Source organism: Botryllus schlosseri, chromosome 10 (assembly GCF_051294905.1).
Source record: "Botryllus schlosseri isolate E-star chromosome 10, Bs_hap1, whole genome shotgun sequence".
Lineage (NCBI taxonomy): Eukaryota > Metazoa > Chordata > Ascidiacea > Stolidobranchia > Styelidae > Botryllus > Botryllus schlosseri.
The window spans coordinates 21,194,543-21,211,651 of record NC_137245.1 but is presented as its reverse complement, the minus strand read 5'-3'; the positions used below and the strand labels follow the sequence as shown (position 1 = coordinate 21,211,651).

The 17,109-nt window shown below is 41.2% G+C and overlaps 3 protein-coding genes across 6 annotated transcripts in view; 1 reads left to right on the top strand and 2 right to left on the bottom strand.

Annotated features, from left to right (window-relative positions):
* LOC145448107 (lipase maturation factor 2-like) overlaps nucleotides 1–10,300 on the top strand; it is a 105,578-nt gene extending 95,278 nt beyond the window's left edge. For both annotated transcript variants that reach the window (XM_080326431.1, XM_080326430.1), the window contains 15 exons: nucleotides 1,247–1,341; nucleotides 1,400–1,500; nucleotides 3,588–3,700; nucleotides 3,760–3,785; nucleotides 3,851–4,003; nucleotides 4,691–4,814; nucleotides 4,872–5,036; nucleotides 5,096–5,201; nucleotides 6,909–7,005; nucleotides 7,081–7,260; nucleotides 7,319–7,373; nucleotides 9,108–9,221; nucleotides 9,277–9,497; nucleotides 9,913–10,024; nucleotides 10,078–10,300. In XM_080326431.1, the coding sequence (XP_080182557.1) occupies nucleotides 1,247–1,341; nucleotides 1,400–1,500; nucleotides 3,588–3,700; nucleotides 3,760–3,785; nucleotides 3,851–4,003; nucleotides 4,691–4,814; nucleotides 4,872–5,036; nucleotides 5,096–5,201; nucleotides 6,909–7,005; nucleotides 7,081–7,260; nucleotides 7,319–7,373; nucleotides 9,108–9,221; nucleotides 9,277–9,497; nucleotides 9,913–10,024; nucleotides 10,078–10,130 (1,715 nt within the window). In that variant the 3' untranslated portion in view covers nucleotides 10,131–10,300. The remainder of the gene's footprint in view (nucleotides 1–1,246; nucleotides 1,342–1,399; nucleotides 1,501–3,587; nucleotides 3,701–3,759; nucleotides 3,786–3,850; nucleotides 4,004–4,690; nucleotides 4,815–4,871; nucleotides 5,037–5,095; nucleotides 5,202–6,908; nucleotides 7,006–7,080; nucleotides 7,261–7,318; nucleotides 7,374–9,107; nucleotides 9,222–9,276; nucleotides 9,498–9,912; nucleotides 10,025–10,077) is intronic.
* On the bottom strand, nucleotides 10,049–13,124 carry LOC145448116 (uncharacterized protein KIAA0930 homolog). 3 transcript variants are annotated; one of them, XM_080326443.1, is made up of 10 exons: nucleotides 12,990–13,124; nucleotides 12,796–12,926; nucleotides 11,838–11,942; nucleotides 11,693–11,770; nucleotides 11,530–11,631; nucleotides 11,327–11,467; nucleotides 11,117–11,269; nucleotides 10,968–11,061; nucleotides 10,349–10,456; nucleotides 10,049–10,286 (listed from the first exon to the last, which is right to left on the bottom strand). In XM_080326443.1, the coding sequence occupies exons 1-10, from the start codon at nucleotides 13,108–13,110 to the stop codon at nucleotides 10,228–10,230; spliced, it is 1,092 nt and encodes a 363-aa protein (XP_080182569.1). In that variant the 5' UTR covers nucleotides 13,111–13,124; the 3' UTR covers nucleotides 10,049–10,227. The 3 variants fall into 3 exon arrangements, with proteins under 3 accessions (XP_080182569.1, XP_080182567.1, XP_080182568.1); XM_080326441.1 differs by having other exon boundaries at nucleotides 10,349–10,462; nucleotides 10,971–11,061; XM_080326442.1 differs by having other exon boundaries at nucleotides 10,349–10,474; nucleotides 10,983–11,061.
* On the bottom strand, nucleotides 13,070–14,831 carry LOC145448121 (uncharacterized). Its single transcript, XM_080326448.1, has one exon. It carries the CDS (start codon nucleotides 14,733–14,735, stop codon nucleotides 14,190–14,192), a length of 546 nt encoding a protein of 181 aa, XP_080182574.1. The 5' UTR covers nucleotides 14,736–14,831; the 3' UTR covers nucleotides 13,070–14,189.
* Between the last annotated feature and the right edge of the window lie 2,278 nt (nucleotides 14,832–17,109).

Here is a 17,109-nt window from a genome sequence, read left to right as displayed (position 1 = left end):
ACCATTTATGATGGTTGCGGATGTAGTTGTGATCAATCTGGCTGAATATGGACTAGGCTATTCCACACATTATTCATAGATTTGATTTGACCATAAATGTGGTCGAATTTGATTTATTTTTTCCATACAAAAAAAGTAAAATGAAGTTTTCCCATTTTCTGTTTTCTTCCTTATCAGAAATATTTCAGTATGTCAACTAAGTTAGGGTTACCATACGTCTGCCTTTAGGAGGATTTGTCCTCCTTTTTGAAAATGTATTCCGAGGACGCCCAAATGTACTCCATTTTGAGATTTTGGTCAAATTCAGCGCGGAAATAGAGTGAGATACAGTGAATCAGCACCGAAGTAAAGCTCCGATGGAAATTTCGGGACACGAGCCTTAAAAATGACTTTTTAAAAATTTTTTTAGTCAACTGACCAAGAAGTGAGAAGAATTTACTATTTTCTGTAGATTTTTCTCCGGAATTCTGGGTTTCAAAATTTTGAAAGAGTGTCCTCCTTTCCCGGTTCGAAAACGTGGTAACCCTAAACTAAGTGATTGTCCTGTTTGTGAGTTGTCACAGCATTGTGGGCAGTGGTGACAGTTTTAGCAGAATGCTGATGAAGTATATATGTTAACTATGTCAATGTATTTTCTATATTCACTGCCTAGGAGTGCTTTCAGGGAGCGAATGCTATCATACTAGAAAATCGACTGTGTATGCATCCGTGCGAGGACATACTATTACAGATATGTCTCGAATGAAAGAATGCCTCATAATTGACTAAAATTGCAGCAATAACTAGTCATGGTTCATTTCTTTCCAATCAATGCCAATAAAAACATATTCCACAAGATTGTGATACAATGAAAGGATAAGAAGGACTTGAAAATGACTGAATAATCTTTCGCCGACTTTGCCTACAGATAATTAGAAAAGTACATGTATATAAGACACGAGCACGTTGAATAAAAAGTAACAAAACACAAAATGATCAAGCAATGAAAACGAAGTGGTGAAATTAAATTCTCACACTTAATCTGTAACGGTTCCTTGATGGAATTGGCCCTTGGGCTCAATAAAATGGTGGGTGTACGGTATCATGTCTTCTTAGAATATAATCTACCTGATTACAATATGTTCTTCGTGGGAGAGGCTGTTGACTAATTCCCACTCCCTGAGGAAATTGATCACGATCGATTAAGATATGACTTATGATTACCTATGTCAGTGCTTGAGTCGCATTTTATTCTTTTTTCGTTCAGGGGTCATCGTCTCTTTTCTGTCTCTCGCATTCAGAAGCATGCGATCAATGCCGATATATCTCATCCTGTGGTTTTTATACTTATCCCTATTTCAAGTAAGTATTGTGCTTTTGATAAGCCCGTCTGTTTTGGTAACACAATGCGATCTTGAAGGTTGGCGGCACGTTCTCATCTTTTCAATGGGACATCCTATTACTTGAAGCTGGGTTTCTTACTTGTCTTGTCTCTCCTGTGACGCCGATGGGGAAGAACAGGTTAGTAGCAGCCCAATATGATGATCTTCCATATTTTTTTCGAATTTGTTGGCTTACATAACACCAGGCCAGGTCATAGCATCAGATTACTTTGTGGCCTTGGATTCGGGTATAATAACCAATTGGCTGCTCCAAACTGATTTGCTACGAGCATCATTGGTAGCAGTTTAGCAATGAAATCCTTCGAATTGTGCGGGTGCCACAAGGTCCCTAGCCCGTGGAGAGATATGCAGTGACCCGCAAGAAAATAACTATTTTGAATGGTGTGCGGCCCACAAAGCGTAATTTAGCTTCATCCGTTACGTGAGCTAAATTCGGGTGAAACTAAGCGAAGGGCCAAACTAAACCCTAAAATGTGTGTAGTAGCCTATGCTGACTTTGCACATATTTTTGATAAAATTTATTGAATAGTCTGAAAATTTCCCTTCTGCTATTCACAATTGGTGTGTGCATTGTGCATGTACATTCCAATATCGAATTTTGTGGAAACATCCATAAGAATAGCCAGGTTGAAAGTTTGGGCTGGGCAGATGTGGCTGGAAGTTGTTCAAGGGTGGGATACAGTTTCGACAATGGCATGACTCCTGCATCTACTGTGGCGTACTGAAAACATACGATGTCACATTACCCAGGTCAAAAAATATTGGGGATATGTGTTGCCGTCAACACTACCAAAGTACCAATTCTGAATGAAATGGTGAGCCTTGCAACTACTAGAAAGCTTGTATGCGGTCGCACCATAATATTTCCATAGGCAGATAACAAATTTGGATAAACTGTTCGTAGTTGGGTGCTTTGTGATTTTCTATCCTTGAAGGAATTCCATGCTGTGAGATCATTTCTGTTCATGTAAAATTAGAATATTTCATGAGGTTCATCCTGGGAATTGTCTGCAAAAGTACTTTGAGTAATTGTCCTTTTTGTTTAGTGCTTTGACTGCTTCATTAACCCTATCTTGACGTGCAGATGAGAAAAGACATTTCTATGCCTGGGTAACAGATGCTTATTGATCACACAGCTGTTACAATTTCAAGACCGGTAGGCCTACATTCTGGTCAGTTTTTCGTGCGCCAGAGCTGGATTCTTGCCCTGCTGTCCAACAAACATAGAAAACAGGGATTGAAATACACACTTCGTTGGCACAGCAGAAAATTGAGTATTTATAAAAGTCTAGAGATGAGGCCCATATGAGTATTGTAGTTAGCTTTTCAAGGAAAAATTTAAATCGCTCTGTATTGATCTTTCATCTTGGTAGAATAACAGATTGATACAGGGGAAAATATATTTCCTTTAAGAGCAAAAGCTCAATTTTTAGGCTTGACAGACTGCTCTTTTGACCAACAACGATCTCACACCAGGTCAAGTTCAGATTGATTGAACGATTGCGGGCCACATGGGCGGTTAATTATCTATTTATGTGCAGTATAAACAAGTCAAAAAAGCTATGATTGACTTCATACTAGGTTAGGCTTACCATATTTTGGAAATCAAAAAAGAGGGCACTTTTCCAGAAATTTGCAACTGGCAAATCCGGAGTCAAATTCTCAAAAACCGGTTAATTTTTCCCACTTCGTGATCGGTTGACTAAAAAAAAAAAAAAGGTCATCTTTTCGCTCAGAGCTAAAATCACCGTTTTTCACTCCGAAATACCCGCCGGAGCTTCACTTCAGTACTGATATGCGGCATATGACTCACAATTTGCTCTAAATCTGCCTAAATTTTCAAAAAAGAGGACAAAATCTCAAAAAAGAGGACAAAAGGGCGTCCTCCGAGGACACTTTCAAAAAAGTCAAAAAAGAGGACAAATCCTCTTAAAAGAGGACGTATGGTAAGCCTATACTAGGTGAAATATTTAGGGGGTAAATACATTAATTTGGGCTTATTTAGGAGTGTAAATATATCCTCTAAACTAGAGCCATTCTTGCAAAACTAATGTATTCGTAATCAGCAACCTTAAAATCCCCAGAAAGCACTATTCGATATTCTGCCAAAATTCTTTTTTTTCATTTTGTTGACCAGTGTTGTTGCTCATCGGTAACGATCGATCACGGACTCTGTTTTTGAAACAGCCACAATTTGTATTCCAGCCCACTGTCTCGAATGCCGTTTTTTCTCGTGAAATGGTTGCTGTTTCGCCTCATGTTTGCGTCGGGCGTTGTAAAACTAACCAGTCGATGCCCAACTTGGTGGGGACTAACCGGTAAGATATTTGCTGCCTTATAACGGGAAGAAGAATTCTCATCATGTTTTACGTCACAGCTTTGGATCATCATTTTGAATCCCAGGTTCGTTTCTTGCTGGTTTCCCTACTAATGCGACTTTGAATTAGATTTTACCTCGACTTTTGTAGTGCATTCCATCTGCGATGGCGTGGTGGGCGCATCAACTACCCCAGTGGTGTCTGAAACTCGGTGTAGTGGGGACCTACGTGATAGAGATAGCATTGCCGTTCTTATTTTTTTCGCCGGTCCGAAAGCTTCGACTCATTGCTGTGTATGGGCAGGTATTTGAAAATAAATCTCGTAGGCTACATATCCCTCAGATTATGCTTGTTTTCCGTTTTAATTTCCATTGCGATTTCATGCCACACCCATTCGTTCACAACTGATTAGGTGTGGAGCTGGTAAGCAGGGATGTTTTTTTTTAATCAGAATTGATGTACACATATTGTATAGGAGGCATAAATGCCAAAGTCTTGTGAACACTATAGCAGTAGTTTTGTGATGAGCTTGTACACTCCACTTTTATGAGTGAAATTGTCACCAGAGCGTCAGTCAGACCTATGCATCACAGCAACTGAATATATCTTCATAGATCCTTCCTGTTTGCCGTGTCATTGGTAATTTCTCGAAGATACATCTTGCAATTTTGAAAGTAGAGGTCGTGGTCGTGATTCGGTTAATCACGGAGTTGGGAGCGGGAACTCTCAGCCTACACAACAAATCTGAGTATTAGTTGCGACTTTGAAGTTTGAAGAATCCGCACCTCAGATGAAATAGTAAACCCACAAAATATTATTTTCTATATTTCGAATTTGGTTAACCGCAATTGCTGACGTTCGCTCCTGATGAGACTCAGTCGAAAAGCTTTTCGAGTGGAATAAATTTGTCAATACGAATATTTTGTTCGTTGCGATATTGAAGTACTGTACCGTAGTCGTAAAAGCCTATATACAAAATATTCTCCGCAGGTATTTTTAATGGTATGCATCATGGCGACGGGCAACTACAACTTCTTCAATATCCTGACGATCGTCTTGTGTTTATCCGCTCTCGACGACGATCACATATCAATCTATGGCTTTACGTGTGAAGGTGTGGTGATGTGACGCTGGCGAGCCCCGAAAATGATACGGCACGTTCTTGTTACAGGAAAGACGAAAAGTAACGATTTCGGCACGAAAAACTTCCGGAAGCTGAAAAAAATTGTCACCACGATCGTGACTGTCGTCTTGATGGCCGGGTTCTTATTCTACGCTGTGCAACATTTCGGTTTGCGATTTTTCAACGGCGGACAGCTCCTAGATTCGAAAATCAGTAAGCGGCAGGCCTTCTAGCATCGATATGGCAGGTCTAAATATAATCTTTCGCCGCAGCCTTCGACTTTAACCAGTTTCAGTCGTGGGTCGACGAATGGACTGTGACTGCGATGTGGATTGGTGCATTGTTTTTCATCTACGAGTGTCTGTATACGTTGTATTTGTAAGTAACGATTTTACGATGAGGCTGGGCAGATTCGGTATTGTTGGCTGCCACAATTGCGTACTGAGTGGGTGACCTTTAACCCCCTATACTATACGTCTTTACGAAGAGGGCCGTTATAAACGAATTCTTCAGTGTCAGTATTAAAGTTACCATAGGTCTTCCTTTAGGAGGATTTGTCCTCCGTTTTCGGGTTTTTGAAAATGGCCTCCGAGGACGCCTAAATGTCATCCTTTTTGAGATTTTGTCCTCTTTTTTTAAAATCTTTGGTTAAACACAGAGCAAAATTCGACCGAGATACCATGAAATAGCACTGAACTAACGCTCACGCGGGTATTTCGGGAGCTGAGCGAACGTTGACCTTTTTTTTTAGTCAACCGCCTGATAAAGTGAAGAAAAAAAACGGTATTTTGAGCGTTGAGCGAGGAAGTTCACCTTTTTTTATCGATCGACTACGAAGCGAAAAAAATGTACCATTTTTTCAGGATTTTCCACCGGTATTCTAAGTTTCAAAATTTTGATAAAGTGTCCTCTAGCCTATTCTCGATTCCAGAATATGGTCACTGACCATTGGTCAGTATTGAAACTATGTTTTTATACTCATATCTGTCGTGCGGAAATATTTATATATACTATCCCAAGCAGTTTCAATTGTTTTATGCCAAAGGGGCCTGGCTGCCCATCCAACAAGTCGCTGCTGAAGAGATTCGGCGTCCTAAACATAGAAGATATGCGGAAACTAGAAATCGCCAAGTTTATGTATCAGTTCCACTGCGGTCGTTGCCCCGAATATTTCAATGACTTCTTTACCTCGGAATCAAAAGCGCACAAGTACAACACACGCGCGTCCACGTCGTCCAAATATCATATGATCGACCGAAAAGATCATCGCTCTATCAAATATGCCGGACCTGATGTGTGGAACAGTATCCCGCCGGCCATCCGACAGTCGACGAGCATGTCCACATTCAAGTCGAAATACAAGCAATTACTACTAAATAAGTACAGTCCATCCTCAAGATTACCGGACCACGACTGACCTATCGATCTCGCTTCCCATGACATGCCGCCCTATTTCTTGTCGCTTTCTTTTTCTATACTATCTTCTTTACTTTCATTCAGTGTGCATGCCTCCTCTTTACATCGCCTAGGCCAAGGTGGGTGTCAGATTCCATAGACTGCTCCTTGTCGCTTCGACACCTTCCTGTCTTTTCATTGTATCGCATTTTTTTGTGGTGTATTGAACTGATAAAATTGCTAATAAACCAATGATGATGATGATGATAGTTATTCTGTTCATCACAATTTGCTGAGCTTTAAAAACAAGCCATTTTGAACCATGGCCTTGAACTCGCTCTTATATGGATGGAAATATGTAATGCAAACTGTTGCACGCCACTTGCTCATGTTACAAGTAACATTTGATGTTGGGTAGGCCTATGCGGTATTTGCTCACTGCGCTAGCTTACAGTTACTCGAATATAACTTGCAACCGTACAAGATGTCCTACACCAAAAGTATAGGCCCAATTCGTTACTTTCAAGTTTTTTCCTGTCACTAATACTCACGGAAGTAGTTCTCTGACAATACTCGACATGTACTTGTACAATCATACTCGCCTTGGGCTTGTGTCCGTGATTTTATCTGCCTAGCCATAGTCTCCGCCTTTGACCTATACATTGATCACAATTAATATTTAATCAACAGGTGCGTTCACAGAGGAAGTCTTCCGCATAGGTTGGTACGAATCATGAAATATCTATGTCTATTCGGAATATGCACTTACATGTTTGCTATTAGCATGGTAAGACAAACAATTCTGTTGACGCTGGTTATCATAAGTCAATAAGACTCTAATAAGCGTGATACCGTTTCAAAGGTGCCGTTGAAATCTGTGACCAGCAACAGAAGATGTTGGCCAATCATTCACGAATGGCATGCGTCCACGATGAACTTTGAACTCGTCCACTCGTATGGCTTGTTCAGGTCTATGACCGGGGTGGGCGGTAGACCGGAAGTGATCGTTTTGGGGGCTGATTCTTTGTCTGGTCCGTGGAAGGTATGTTTTGTTATGGTTGCCGTGCGCACTCACCCCAAAGCTATGGATTTTTGTGCAGGAAGTGGAGTTTTTGTACAAACCCGGGAATGTCTCTCAAAAGCTGCCGTGGATAGGTGAGTGATTGGGTGCTCGATACTGTACTCTGGGTATGAGAGAGAGATATGATATTCTTTTTCGCCTGCACTATCTAGATGCTTTGACGACGCAGATGCGATACGACTGTAAAGTCACCTAGTCTGCACCCCCCGTTTTTTTCTCCATGCTATGCGCGCCTAGCAGGATAGCTGCAACTACCAGTTTTCGAGTCTTTGGTCTGACCCGGCCGGGGATCGAACCCACGACCTACCGATAAAGAAGCCAGACGCATCAGCATTACGCTATCTCGGTCTATGTGCCCAATTTCTGCACGGAATGGAGAAATTTGGTGAGGTACCTTCAGTGACGTGCGGTCCAATGAGGCAGGTGAGGCAGTGCCTCACCTGTCGTCTGGATGAGTAAGTGAAAATTGTGAAACCCCTCCATGAGTCGATGATTATATTGATGTTACACATCCACGTTCATAAATAACTAAATTTGAACATTTTTTTCATCCAACATCATCAATTTACATCATTATCATCAAAAATACACCGCGAAAAGAGAGGTGAGGCACGGGCGGGTCGTGCCTCATCTGCAACAATGCAATTTATCATAAATAGCTCGGAATTTTTAATAACTGGTATCAATGAAACGCTATGGTCACACTGATTCCGGAAATCCGAAAGTGTCAGGGCACCAGAACCCCCAAAAATCCCCAAGGAAGGTGACCTTCGCCTTTATTACAGACATACAGAAAAAATGGCTAGGTGAGGCCCAAACGAATCTGCTTCATGCACTATTCGCTAACAATTGGACAATCGAAACATTTTGAAACGCGCTATCGATTACGGAATCCAACAGTCTTGTAGGAATTATATAAGAAGCGACGGCCAATGCGTAATACGAAGCTAATACATTCCCTTACTTAGGTAGCTGTTATGTATTTTGCATCCATAGCTACGTTAAATTGTGGTATGTTCGACTGTAATCCCTTAAACCCCTTATTGTGGTATGTGATAGCCATAGCCATAGCCATATACCTACAAAGCCTGCGTTGTTGTTTGGGGTCAGTGGTGCCACTCCTAATCACTGGATCTACAGTATTTTGACTTGACCTAGTGCATTTTCTTTCGAAATTCGGCAAATCTAGTGTTTTTTCAGTGAAAAAAAGTAACTGAGGATGCTTTTTTGATGTTCTTGATATAATTTATACAGGAAGGCCTACTTGAAGAGATAGTAATTATTATTCGTCTAAACTTGCCCATTTAGCACAATAGGACCAGTCCTGCATGTATCATAGAATGTGGAATTGCAACGGCTATCAGTGTGCAAAGAAAATGCTCTCTATACCCGCTGCTGTTGTTATTCACAATTTAGGTCTCTTTATCAGGTGCTTTACGTGCTTGCGTGCGTGTTGTGTGTGTGGAGGGGGGGGGGGGGCGTGCCTCACCAGCCATGAACCTCACCGTACGTCACTGGGTACCTTGGTACCTTCCTTTTATTCGTTGTAGGTTACTTTGTGCCTCTCCGTGAAGAGTGTTTAATGTGTCGAGCCTAGCTAGCACAAATGGCTCATCCAGAAATTCCGAAATACCTTCTGGAAATTTTATGATGCAAGTTCCTTGGATTTTTCCAAGCACGCTTTGTTAAATTTAAGAGAACATGGGAATCGTTGTGATATTGTAGTGGCACTCAATTGCCAGATTCTATTCCCAAAGCTTTGTCTACGTTTTCATCCCTCTCAATTCAGTTGGATGTCTTCTTTTCAGTACCGCACCAACCGAGATTGGATTGGCAATTGTGGTTTGCTGCGTTGGGCCAGTACCAACACAACCCGTGGTTTGTCAGCTTGGTCGACAAACTTCTCGGCGGCGACGAGGAAGGTAGGCGGTCACATTTTTTACCCAGATCAACGGCACGTTTGAGAAATATTTTCAGTTGCGAGGTTGCTCGATGCCGAGAGATATCCGTTCAAAAAGTCACCGCCGAAATACATGAAGGCCGAGTTGCATTTGTATCACTTTACTTTGATAACGAAAAGCGGCAATGTTCCAAAAAGAACGTGGACGCGGAAATATGACCGTGATTATCTTCCCGCTGTCAGTTTGGATCATCAAGATCTCAAGACGTTTTTGAAGCATCATGGACTTGATGGCAAAGTAAGTACTTGTAGTTTTAGCAGTTTGAACTGCAATCAGAATGTTTTTGATCTTGTGCCGTGTTTTTCAATTCTTGTTGAGTGAAGCGTACTTTTGTACACCTGACATACGTTTGTTGGGTTAAGCATAAGACTAGATATGATCAAAGTACCTCTGCTTTTTCAAAGAACTCAAGTAGGTTTCGCACTTACACTACTCGAACGGATATGTTTGACTACTTCTAAACCTTGTATGACATTGCTCGGAAGCTGTTTAGAGAATCATTATGCACCCCAAAGGATATTGACATCATATCAACTGGTTTTAGCAGCAGAAATTATGTAGGCTATCAAGTCATGTGTTGATGTCTGTCACAACTTGATTTGTGTTGTGCCTGGCACAGAAAATTGATACTGAGACATCTACATTTTCGCAGAGACGTCAAGCTAAGCCTACAGCCAGCCAAGCGGAATTTATTATCAAGATAATCCGGGACCACGCGCAACTACTCCCTGCAGACTTGTTCCTCTGGTCTCTATGGATGACTGGTGAGGTTGCACCGCTCCACAGTATATCCTTCACTAATCAATCATTTTATTAGCACTTGCAATTTCACTGACAAGAAGCATGGCGTCCAAGGCGCTGAGAAAGTAGAAGAAAAGCTGCACAATGGAGGTGGAAGAGAAAACGATATTGCACAGTTCAAGTAGAAAAGCACGTTGACAATCAATCATATAATACTGCATCGGGATCATGGTCCGAGCGCAGGTTTTTTGCACTCTGTCGGACATTCGTACGTCTTCAATAAATCTGAATGAAAGGGATTAATAGTGTTATGCTGCGGAGAGATTTTATCTAGATTATTTCCTTACCGAGTACAATTTTATGCCAGGGTAAAGAGACGTAGGTCAATTGCGTTTTCAGTGATGTGTTTGTAGGGTCCCTTGACGAAAACCGGGCGGTAGGGAGTGAGCTTTCTACTGCAGCAAGAGCATTAGGTCATGGTTACGAGCAGGGCTGAACTGAACAATTCGAGTACAGAAATATGCTATTTCTCTCTAATACAATTATGGAGGGTGCACCAATAAACGACATTGTTTACTATTTTGGTTATGGTCGCATAAAAGAATCACATGGGATCAATGGGTTCTTAGCCAGTGTGCTATGAATCATGCGCCTTAACGGAGTGATTAATTGGCCCATATCGCAAGTTCTGTTGAAACCCTATGGGGCCAGAGACCAGGGTTTGATGGCGGCTTGACAATGAACATGGAGCACAAAAATTGTAACGACAGCTATATAGCGCTAAATAGGGTAAGAAACACTGATACAGACTGTTATGGAATTACGAGTGATTCTCCAATGGAATTATGAGTGATTCTCCAATACTCTACCTGGTGGCCAACACTTTGTTCAAAATCACATTACTCGGGTACTCCATTATGCCCAGCCCTAGTTACAAGTAGTTTGCCTCAACTTTCATTCACATACCAGAACTTGAAGCAGTCCTAGCTGTTAGGTAATGCCGAGAATCGCCCTTTGATGAAGACTCGGATTTCGAAGATGCATCTCCAGCTTTGCGATCCTTGAATCAGATTTGCCATCACACTTTGGTTACTTAGGACTGTGCGATTATATACCTTCGCTTTTGTGTACAGATCGATGGCCATTTCCGCATATCCATTACCGTTTGGCCCCACCATTTTGACAAATTGTACCTGAGAGCTATTTGGCTTATATAATCCGAGGCTCATAAATGTAGCGAACCTGTTGGCGGTCGTGAGAGCTTCAGTCTGTGACAAGATATTTGGTTGAATGCTTATTTTGGTAACATGATAACGTCAATTCACCTTCTTGGAGTACGCCCGATGCAATGCTGTATGACCGACTGAGCCGATAAATATCACAGAATTGAAATCCTTATTTTCGTCATGTGCTATGATTTCCACACAGACCATTTCATCTTCGTTCACATGCAAATCGGTCCATATCTAGTGACAAGAAAAAGGAATCAGGACATGACAAAATTGAGACAGTAATCAGGCTAGTTCACCTCATCAAAACTATCAATGGAGAAAAAGATATTCGGATAGCTCAATTCAGCTGACGGGCCTTTTTCTTCCATATCATGTCTGCTCGGCGATGCGTAGACTTCCTAAGGACATGTTAGCACATTTTCAGCGACCGAACGATGATAATCGTGGCTCCGTCCATACCTGAGACACTTTCTTATGAATCACAACGACACCGTTCTCGTCTCTCGTACATATGGCGCAGGTAAGTTGATATTTAAGCTGTGAAATGATTGCACACTGGTGAGTATACAGTAGACACTTCTCTGGCGAGGACAAGAAATGTTGCCTGTTGCAAAATGAGGTTCAGGTACACTGTCTCCGTCCAATCAAACGCAGGATCCCCAAGCCCCGGGTTTCTTTGCGATTCTCTTCGAAAGACCTTTATATCAGGCTGAGAACGAATGATACTCATTTACCAAACCAGGCTCAGCGTGTCAGTTCATAGTTGGTGTTGGGAAAAATCGAGTAATAGGATTTGAGTTGAGTGTCTCTCGTGACTTCATGACAGTATGCGTGATGTGGAACAAACCGACTATGCACCTTTTATGCGATCACAAAGAATGTAATGCCAGTTCTACTAGGGTTACCATATTTGCGAATCCGCGAAGGAGGACAGTTTTTTAAACTATTAAGACTTACACTACTGGAGTAAAATCCGCAAAATGGTAAATTTACCACCAAATTGTGGTTGGTTGACTAAAAATAAAAAGGTCGTCGCTTACGTTCGAACCAGGAATTTCCTATTTGGCGTCATTTATGCCCATTTTTACTCGAATCAATCTTCTTAGCTCTAAAAGCTGTAAAGGAGGACATTTTCAAAAACCTCAAAAGGGAGGACAAATCCTCCTAAAGGAGGATGTATGGTTATCCTAAGTTCTATATCACAATGATTATTTGGTGTATTTTTGACCATAGCTATTTCATTGCTTTGTAAGACAATGCCGTGGGTTGATCATCTTAAACAGCGTCATTTAGACTACCGTGCATAGCTTTATACTATGTCTCGTCTCCTGTGATTCGGCCAATTGATGTTTATAGGCTTCTGCTGTGGAAATTAGTATTGAGCTAAATTAACTTCCTGGCAATGTTACATAAAATAATCTCTCAATACTCGACTTGACTCATCAAAATTAGCACTCGAATCATTGTGACCAACCCTATGTATAGTGCATAATTTGATTGAGCCTTGTTAAAAAATGTCAATGAAATCTGATCATTGCCGATTTGCAGCTCACAAACTTCACCTTGTCGTTATGTGTAGCTGGGTCCTTTCGTACGTAAAACAGCAAATCGTCATGACTCGGATTATCTACGTGTAGAAAGAACTTGGCGAAGAGCCGAGTCCAAAACGCGATCGGCGCAACAGTGACACATCCTGTTATAGAGACAAAACGCTAAATCTTCATTGTTACCGAGACACTGGCTGAATCAAACTTGCCTTCTTCTGTCTTGTTACTGTCGTTCTGCACTATTTCCGCTAACATCGCCAAAAACGAGCTGGCAGAGGACAAGTACGGGTTCGAGTCCTTTTTTAGTTTTTGCATTCTCTCGTCATCCATTTGATCACAGAAAATCAACAATTCAAGCAGTCATAACGGAGAAACTAAGCTATTGAATGCCTTAGATATCGGCTACAACATACATTTCATAAGAGTGTTAGTAGAATCTATAACAGATGGTAGCCAAGTAACACATGCAGCGAAGAACCATATCCAATCAATACACTCAAGAATGAACGACTCAGTAAGCTCTTGCACTCAAATGTCACTTCAGTCAATTAGCAAGCAGCATGAAATGGACAATACAGCGACTAAACTATCAAGACAGTACACATATGTCAGCAATGCCTTACTTTAACGTAATTGTGAAACGAATATATGAGAATCGCTAGTGACAATGCATGGATCTGAGATTCCAATATGACCACCGATGAAATTACTCTGCGATGTGTTATCTGAATTCAGTGCCCCATAACCATAGGCTAGTATTTTGACCACTAACACCTCCAATGGAATATCAACTGAAAGAGGCCGGCGGTTTTCTCATTTGGTCCAAAAGGAGTATCATAGCAACTTTCCTGATAAGTGTCGACTAAAACATGATTGTATGCTCATTTTAATTCATTAGCCAGATAAATAGGTCTTTTGGTTCATAACGTGTTACTAGTATAGATTCAGTACCGAAACAGGCAGTGGCTATCAACTTATGAATTTGGCTTTTCACATCAACGCAACAATTTGAATTTGCCAACGATCAATTTCATATATACAATTGAAACCAATTTACTCATTTCAGAGCAATCATATCATGAAAAATCACTGTGAAAACGTCTTAACCACGTTTTTCATAACAGTCAGACTTAACTTAATCGTTCCCACATGTCTCAATATAGATCTTTAGATGGTCGTTTATAATACGAAGAGCAAAGTCAAAAATAAGTTGAAAACCACCGATATAAAGAAATAAAGCAATTGATTGGAACAACTGTTCCGACGCAAGCAAAAATCTTGTTTCCTATACCCGGTTCTCAGTTTCAAGAGTTTATACAAGCTTACACATACGGCAATAGTTGATCTCGCCGGATCAAGTAATAAGTTAAAAGTTTGCCATGAAATTATATCTACGCCACGCCATGTCTTCATTTCTTCTTGGATAGAGCATTAGACATCCAATCGAGGCCTTCGTAGAGACCGTCACCGTTGGTGGCACAAGTACATTGGATGTACCACTCTCTGTTACGCAGCGAATCCAATCCAAGCTTTTGCGTGAGCTCTTGAGCGCTCATTGCGTTCGGAAGATCCTGTTTGTTCGCGAATACAAGGACGATAGCGTCTCTTAACTCGTCTTCAGACAACATTCGTTTCAGTTCATCGTTGGCTTCAGCAACTCTTTCGCGATCGTTACTATCTACCACAAAAATTAACCCTTGCGTGTTTTGGAAGTAGTGACGCCACAATGGACGGATTTTGTCTTGACCGCCGACGTCCCAAACGGTGAAACTGATGTTCTTGTACTCGACGGTTTCGACATTGAAGCCTATTGTCGGGATCGTGGTGACGATTTCGCCCAGCTTGAGCTTGTACAAAATCGTGGTTTTACCGGCGGCGTCGAGGCCCACCATAAGAATTCTCATTTCTTTCTTTCCGAACATCCTCTGCCATATACTGGAGAACGCGAGACCCATCCTGAAGCTTTACAATTCCAGCCTACCGAAATTAAATATCATGAACCGACCGACCCGAAAGTATAGTCGCACACCCGAGTCGCTATTTCTTCCAGCGTCGACTTCCGTTGGGTTAATTCGTGCGTGACGAGCCGAAGTTCTTTCGAGTGCTTTCGTTTTCGGCCTTTCTCAAGACTGTACGAAAAAACTTTCATCTGGATCCGCAAACATTCGATGATTACTTTCCTGGCTGCTGGAATGAAGTCACAATTTTATTGAAGACCGTTAAACATTCAAATGGTGTGTTATTTATCAACTGCAGTCCCCATGAAACTAAAAACAATATTTTTTTATTGATTTTATTTATTGGGTCTCTCTGCTAGGGTCGCTTGTCCTTTTGTAGTATCTTATTTTACTTTCCATTCAGTATGCGTGTGTCCTCTTTATCCATCGCCTACGTCCAGGTGGGTACGTTGCACATGCCCACGTAATGAAAACAAAAAGACGATATTTTAAAAATACAGGAGACAAAAAGAGGTGGCATGTGTCGGAAGGCGGGATCGATATGTCAGGTCGTGGTCCGGCAAATCGGCTTCCCACGCATTTATTCAGTCTTCAAGTGTAAAACAATGGAATATTACATCCGATAATAAAACGCTCTAGGCATAGCTCATGTGGCTAAGTATTAAAGATCGGGATAGTCCACACTTTAGAATTCGTGTGGCATAACATGAAAGATTGGGATTGTACGTATAGACCTACTTGGGAAACAGTCTAAATTGTAAACAATTAGCAGTATGTGTCCATCCCACTGAGCTATATAAAAAAACGAATCACGAGTCACGACCTCAGTGATCACGTGGTTCTGACTTCTGAGCAGAGATGGCCACAGTCCGGTTCAGAAGCCGGAGCCGGGGCAGGATTTCATTGAATTTTTAACTGGCCGGACTGGATCCGGATTTTGAATTTGCGGTGATGGTCGGATTTTAGCCGGATTTTTTGCTGCAATATGGTTAATTAGCATTGTTATGGCAGGAATTTTTCGGATTCCAAGCTGGACCTTCAACAGCCGGACTCCGAATCTCACATTGCCAGCCGGATCCGGATAGATTCGGATCCCGAAATTTGGGAATCCGCCCGTCTCTGCTTCTGAGTAATTCAACCATCCGTTTAGCGGCGAACCTAACGTTACAAATTGTGTACGTCTGGTGGGAGGAGGGTTGGTGCGATGACATGCAAAATAAGGTCAAAAACATGCAAAATAAGGTCAGTCGCGACATGCAAAATAAGGTCAGTCACATGCAAAATAAGGTCAGTCGCGACATGCTAAATAAGGTCAGTCGCGACATGCAAAATAAGGTCAGTCCGCACATAAATCCAAATCTATACTCCAATTACAAATCCAACTTTTTTCTTATGAAAAATAAATTCAAATTATCTTTCCTGTATAGTAGCCTAGTTTCAACATTGAAATTCCTTATCTTTATTTCAAATCTTAAGATTTTTCAATCAAAATATAATCATGATTATCTTGATTACGAAGTAGAATATTATTATCGGTCCGCGCATAAATCCAAATCCATACTTCAATTACAAGTCCAACTCTTTTTCTTATGAAAAATAAATTCAAAATATCTTTCCTATATAGTAATTTCACGATTGACATTCCCCATCTATATCCTAAATCTGAAGATGTTTCAACAAAATGTAATCAGACGATTATTACAATTACGAGAGGTGAGTCGCATGTAGAATATAAAGAGTCCGCGTATAAATCCAAATGTTTACTTCAAATCCTACTGTTTTCTTATGCCACTGACCTTATTCTGTAATCTGCATGTGGCGACTGACCGTATTTCGCATGCGACTGACCTTATTTTGCATGTGAGTGATCTTATTCTGCATGACGCGACTGACCTTATTTTGCATGCGACTGACCTTATTTTGCATGTGACTGACCTTATTTTGCATGTGAGTGATCTTATTCTGCATGACGCGACTGACCTTATTTTGCATGCGACTGACCTTCTTTTGCATGTGACTGACCTTATTTTGCATGTCGCGACTGACCTTATTTTGCATGCGACTGACCGTATTTTGCATGTGACTGACCTTATTTTACATGTCACGACTGACCTTATTTTGCATGTGACTGATCTTTTTCTGCATGTCGCGACTGACCTTATTTTGCATGCGACTGACCTTATTTTGCATGTGACTGATCTTTTTCTGCATGTCGCGACTGACCTTATTTTGCATGCGACTGACCTTATTTTGCATGTGACTGATCTTTTTCTGCATGTCGCGACTGACCTTATTTTGCATGCGACTGACCTTATTTTGCATGTGACTGATCTTATTCTGCATGTCGCGACTGACCTTATTTTGCATGCGA